General features: G+C 33.4%; 1 protein-coding gene and 1 pseudogene across 1 annotated transcript; both read left to right on the plus strand.

Moving 5' to 3' along the window:
- Positions 1-1,138: 1,138 nt before the first annotated feature.
- The window catches only part of LOC112465273, an 8,836-nt pseudogene continuing 2,937 nt past the window's right edge, over positions 1,139-7,037 (plus strand).
- LOC112465274 (arginine and glutamate-rich protein 1-like) lies at positions 1,177-7,031 on the plus strand. Its single transcript, XM_025032753.1, has 2 exons — positions 1,177-1,195; positions 4,995-7,031. Exon 2 carries the CDS (start codon positions 5,486-5,488, stop codon positions 5,930-5,932), a length of 447 nt encoding a protein of 148 aa, XP_024888521.1. The 5' UTR covers positions 1,177-1,195; positions 4,995-5,485; the 3' UTR covers positions 5,933-7,031.

Genomic DNA, 7,037 nt, shown 5'->3' on the forward strand with positions numbered 1-7,037 from the left:
TTTATTATTTATTATTTTGGTCCGTAATTACTGAAAATAATGTTGCGTTTTCAAAACCTTTTGAAATACTCACTCTTTCAAAATATTATAACGTCAATTATTTATTATAATAATAAATAAATATTATATATAATAATAAATAATTATTATAATAATAATAAATTTTACTAATTCATTTCTAGACTGAACTAATCCATTTCTAGGTACTTACATTCATGCATGAAAGATTATAAAAAGAGAATAAGAGAAATTATTATGTTTAATTTTAAACTCGATGATATACACGAATGATATGGAGATTTTATGAACTCACAAGATATTTATATGTATTTTTTTTATGTTTCTAGATATTTATCTTTATATATGACACGTATAAATAACATTTAATTTTAATTACTCTATTATAATAAAATTCTATTTCGTTAGATTTAGTAGTCTGAATAATTCATTATTGCAATATTTATTGTTGGTGAACATCAGAATAATTTGTTTTAAGTAAATGAAGCTATTAAAAGATTTAACCACTGTATTAATGAGCTAACATAACTTATTGAATAAAAAATATATGCACGTTTATCGGAAATCACAAATCAGCTTGAGAATTATTTTTAGAATTTTATTCAGATTTTAATATTGATATATATCTTTTTATTACAGATAATATTTTATACAATTAATTTTTCTTGTTTAAACAAACATTCAGTGTAAGGGTTATTTCTAAATATTATTTTAGACTTTTTTTAAATTATATGTTGTACGTAACTTTTAATATAGAATACATGAAATTTCGCGAAAAGTTAAATTATTATGCTAGTTTCAAAAGTAAAGCAATTTAAAGAGTACGTCTGTTTAATGCATCGCATTTGTATATGTATTCAACTTATAGCCGTTATCTTTGCTTTTTTTTGTTATATCTTTGCTCTTTGAATAGATTGTTGCTAAAATAGATGAGTGCGTATAGTTTGTAGATGATTTAATATATATAATTTAATTTACTAATATACTCCTAGTAAAACATCGGTGGATCGCGAGGCAGTATCGATCGATAACTGTAGACTCATAATCTCACCGACCGGTGCCGCTCTCGACGATCCCCGATAGCAATCAATACATCAATACATTACTCGCCCACGTGCTTTTCGGCAGCTTACGCGAAGCCGCAAGTGCGCGGAAATCACTTCCGGGACGTCCTCGTGTAAACACTATTCTCTTTCGGGCTCTCGGCAATACACGCCAGTACACACGTTAGACCGGCTAGACCTACAGATACCTTTGCATGGACATTCTATTGCTTGGACGTCTACCTGGCTTGCCTAATTTCACCTACGCTTGCCTGGACACATCTACTGGTTTGGTTATACGCTTTATTCTAAAAAAACGTGCATTGTTGAGATACCGAGGCGCGTAACATGGGGTGAGTCACTTCCTAGTTATCGTTCGCATTTATTCGCTAAAGGAGCCTATATCCTCCTTATTACGGTCCTTCGACCGTTATGTTTAATTTTAAACTCGGTGATAAACACGAATGATATGAAAATTTTATGAACTCACAAGATATTTTATATTTTCTTATTTTTCTAGATATTTATTTTCATATATGACACATAAATAGCATTTAATTTTAATTACTCTATATATAATTTCTTTTATTCTCTTTTTATCTTATTCTCTTTAATCTTTAATGAATGCAAACACCTAGAAATGGATTAATTCAACATTAAATTTATTATTATAATAAATAATTGACGTTATAATATTTTGAAAGGGTGAATATTTCATAAAGTTTTGATGCAACTCTGGTTTGCGTTTTCAACAATTACTCGGAACCGAGCAAAGTCCGCAATGTGATAATAGTCGTTGACATTGCCATCGCTGGATGGGCAGTGTTAACTTTGCCTACATCAAACCGGGCAATGTCCACTAATAAACTACTTTGCCCAGTCGCGTTGTGCAATGCTGACATTGCCCAGGCAATGCTGACACTGCACACTATGCGGACTTTGCCCGTAACATATATAATGATTAGATCATATATCACGTCATGTATGGTACATTGTTATACAAAGTGTCAATTTGAAAACTTTTAATCAAAATATCTCGGGAATTAGTAATGATATCAAAACACGGTTTGGAGAGAATGTAGGGGAGTAAGGGGGACATACTTTGATTTAAAAAAATTTGACCTTGGGTGGAGGCGTCAAGGTCAAATAAAGGTCAAATAAAGGTCAACTTAATTTTTTTTAATAGATACATGATTTTTTAAATATCTACGTTTGTAGCCCTTCTTATTACGAGCTCAACGCGCTATGATCCAAAGTCGCCGAAGGTCAAATGACCAAATGCAGGCTCATAGTATTATTGTCTTTGTACATGTTATGAGACACCTTTTGCAGCTGCAGCTTGCGAATCGACAATGTTAAATTTATTGCAAAATGACTTAACACTTCAAGTTGAGTTGCTTTATTCACTAATCTTTGTACGGTTCTGTTTTTTTTTGCTATTAATCCTGTTTCTTCACATTTTAATATTAATTCGAATAAGTAACATTTACTTCGCCAGTCAATAATTAACACAATTGAGAATTTAATTGACTATACTGGCAATTATTATAATCGTGGTAACGATTATAATTGTCGTGACAAATCGTCACCAAGTTTCGACCAAGGATTCTGGTTATTCTAAAGTCGATGTAATTTTAGATGCTTATAATATAAGCATCTTAATTAAATAATTAAATGTATTGCAAAAAATATTACCTCACCCAGGGTTCGAACCTGGAATCTCCCTCATTCCGTGACGAGTGTTGTACCAATTCGACCACTGAGGCACGTGGTAATATTTATCGCAATAACATGTATTAAGATGACAAACGATAATAAGATGAAAACACCGATTTTCAGTCAAAAGTGTATATTCAAACCGAATAAGTAACATTTACTTCGCCAGTCAATAATTAACACAATTGAGAATTTAATTGACTTCTTTTCTTCTCTTCATCTTAATACATGTTATTGCGATAAATATTACCACATGCCTCAGTGGTCGAATTGGTTGAGTTCGTAATGAGAAGGATTACAAACGTAGATGTTTAAAAAATTATGTATGCATTAAAAAAAATTAAGTTGACCTTTATTTGACCATGACGCCTCCACCCAAGATAAAATTTTTTAAAATAAAGGTATGTCCCCCTTGCTCCCCTACATCTCTCCAAACCGTGTTTTGATATCATTTCTAATTCCCGAGATATTTCGACTAAAGTTTTTAAATTGACATCCTGTATAACAATGTCCAATACATGGCGTGATATATGATCTAATCATTGTATATCTGTATATGATCATATAAAAGTACATTCGACTAGATCTGCTTTCATATATAAGACCAAACCAAATATGATTATACATATAAAGATAAGATCATATTGCGTCAAATTTCGGATTTTATTATATATGATAATGATAATATAAATTACATCCCATACAGCATGAAATATTCCATGAATGTTCTATAAATATTTTTTAGAATATTCATGAATTTTCTATGAATGATCTATAAATGTACAAAGAAAGTGTAATGTCCCGCTTTGAATGTCCTTAGAAATTTCTGTAAATATTCTCGAATAATCTACAAATGTTTTATAAATATTTCCGCATAATCCATAATTTTTTTATATATGCAAAATATATTTATAGAACATGTATATAGATTATTTTAGGAACATTAAAAATGGGGTATCGCATATACATTTATAAAACAATATAGGATATTTGTGAATATTTGTGAATTTATTAAAACAATCTTGGAATATATACATTTTTCTTAATATATTCGGGAATATTCACAAACATTTGTAGATTATCCGAGAATATTTATAGAACATTTGAAGCGGAATCGTTCACATTCAAATGTTCTATGCACATTCTTAGAACAATTACAGATTATTCACAAATATTTTAAAAAATGTTTATAGGATATACATATATATTCTATACTATATTTGGAAATATATTATTAAAGCACTAAAAAAGAACGTGAAATTTAATAACAAAAGTTGTACCTTTATGAAAAAGTACACTCAACTTTGATGGTTAACACCCAAATTGAGAGTTAACACTCAAATTGGGCCACAGTAGCGCAACTCTCTGTCGGCGCCTTTGATGTTAGTGTTGTCCAAAATGGAGTGCGCATGCGCGAAATAAGTATAAGCGCCCACTAACACCATCTGAACGGCCACGTTCAGCAGACACAACTGTTGAGTGTCGTCTTATCGACACGCTACGCTGATTCGTTGGGTCTGAAAGTATAAGAGCCAATCACGTGCTACTGAGCGGTTTTGCTGAACGTCTTTCTCTGAACTTCTTTCTCAATTGCTCTTTCTTTCTCCGCTCTCACTCCACTTTTACATGAAATTAATCTGAATTTAATAAAAATAATAAAGATAAATATTTATGTATTAAAAATAAAAAATATATAAAAATGAGAAAAAATAAAATTATATAAATGTGATTGCAGATTGAATAATATAAATGTATTGAGGTAAATTATTAGAAAATATAATGTTATATAACATATATTGAACAACCGAAAAGAAAAATATAATATTTTATACATTATACTTATAAGAAAACAATTATAATTATAAAATATGTAATATAAAATAGTTTTATTACATTAAATGAAATAAATGAATAATTTAATTATGCATCCAAAATGAAAATAAGATATATATTCATGCTTAATTTAAATGAAATTTTAATTTTAATACAACGATATGTTAATATTACATTTTAAAATCATTTTATGTATACCTATACAAAAAGAATATACCTGTAATAAATATAACTGCAATATATTAAAAGTACATGTTTCATTAATAAATATAATAAAGAATATAATAAATATAATAAAAAAACTACATTTTTTATGTAAAATAAAATTGTATCTTTATTACAATACATAAGAAATTACATATTATATGTATTACTAAATTGTAGTCGAGGAAATGGAGGGGAGAGCAGTGGACGGTTTGGCTCGGAGTGGAGAGGAGTAAGAAAAGGATTTTCGAAAGGAGGTGAAGCAAGGAAGGATAAAGTGGGGTGGTGGAGCCTGTGGAGGAGGATCGGAGGAGGTCGGGAAAGTGGAGAAGAGGTCGAGGATAGTGTGATTGAGGAGCAGTGAGGAGAGAAAGTAAGGGAACACCTGAGAGGTTAGGGTGTGAAGCAGGAAGATAAAGGGCCCAGGTTACACGATGAGAGAGATGAGCGAGTTGGCAGCATGGAGTTTCGAGCGACCTGTCGAGAGACAGAGGAATGTGATGGTGGCGCGGCAGATGCGGAACGAAGCGGGGAGTCTTCGCGACGGGTCGAAGGATCGAGCAATCGAACGTCTGGCTTGGCGGCACGAGGCGGAGAAAGGCCGGCGCACGTGTAGTTGAGCAGAAAATTCGGTTGCGGAAGGGAGAATAAGACGAGGAGAAAGGTAAGCGATGATTAGTGCAAGGACAGGTTGCGGAAGGATCAAAGGTAAATGTAGAGGTAAAAGAGATAAGCGTGATAGGACAGAGAGAAAAAGAGGGGTGCGGAAGAGAAAGCGGAATAAGGGAGAGGAAAGTAATAACGCACTTGTTACAGATTCCAGGATGGAGCGCGAGGGGAGAACAATAGCAGAGGCGGTCGAAAGGATTGTGGAGGAGAAAGTAAGAAAGATGATGAGAGAGAGGAAAAAGGACGAGAGGATGGAGGAGCTGGAGGAGAAAGTAAGGAGCTTGGAGAAAAAGGTAGAAAGAATGGAGCAAAGTAGAGGCAAAAGAAAGAAAGAGGAATACGAGGAGAGTGGGACTGAGAAGAAGAAATGGTGGGCGGGGGTAGGTGAAAGGAACGAGGACGAACTAAGGAAAAGGAATGTAATTTTAAGGGTCGAGAAGGAGAAATAAGGAGGCAAGTGGGAGAAAGTAAAGGAGTTATTCGCGGAAGGGCTAAAGGTAAGAGTGACGGTGAGAAAGGTGATTGTGGTGGGGCAGAGAGGAATATGAATGACCATATTGGTGAAGCTGGGAAACGAAGAGGAGAAGTGGCGGGTGTTGGAGGCGAGGAGAAAGGCAGGAAACAGCATAGGGGTAAAGATCCATGAGGACAAGTCTGTGGAAAAGAGAGATAGAGATAGAGAGAGAGAGAGAGAGAGAGAGAGAGAGAGAGGAGAAAGAGGAGAAAATGGAAGGGAGGATACGCAGGAGTACAGGGAGATCGGAGGATGAGGAGATATCAAAAGATATGGAGGAAAAACTTCTAGTGGAGTCGGATGAGGATAAGAAGGATGGAGGAAAGAGAGACTGGGCCAAATAAGGAGAAGACGAGATGGAAGGGATGGAGGATCAAGGGCGGGGCCGGTGCAGAAGCGGAAGAAGAAGAAGAGGAAGATGTCCACGGGGAGCTGGTGTTGTTTTATATGTCACTTTTGAATGTTTGAATGTTAGGTAATTGTAAGAGGTTTGGGTACGTTCCTCATAAAAAAAACGCCTTGTAAACCCTACGGGGAGAAACAATAAATAGAATACAATACTAAATTGTAGTCTTTTTTTCTTTTAATTTATTCACTGCTCCATGCTTCAGCTACTCGATCCACCTCAACACAGACCAGAGAAAAAGAACAAAAAAATACATTAAATACCCTTTATTGTACAATTCTTTCATTGATCTGTATCTCAGCTACTCGATCCACCTCGATACAACCCAAAAAAAGAAAAGGGCAATAAAAGTGCAAGCTACAATAATTATTGTACAATAATGTAAAACAGAAAATACTTAAAATATAAACAAGGAATCTATAAAATGTAATATTAATAAGCTTCATTTCTTCTCCAAGTTTTTCATTCGTATAACCTTTTGATTATTCATCCTTGAGGCATGTAAGAACTTAAAAAAAAAAAAAATTAATTAATTAAATGTATCACTAACAGTATTCATGCCTTTACAAATACACATGCACCATCGCACATACATACATACATACATACATACATACATACATACATACATACA

The sequence above is a fragment of the Temnothorax curvispinosus genome, unplaced genomic scaffold (genome assembly GCF_003070985.1).
Source record: "Temnothorax curvispinosus isolate PA1 unplaced genomic scaffold, ASM307098v1 QBEX01015041.1, whole genome shotgun sequence".
NCBI classification, from domain to species: domain Eukaryota; kingdom Metazoa; phylum Arthropoda; class Insecta; order Hymenoptera; family Formicidae; genus Temnothorax; species Temnothorax curvispinosus.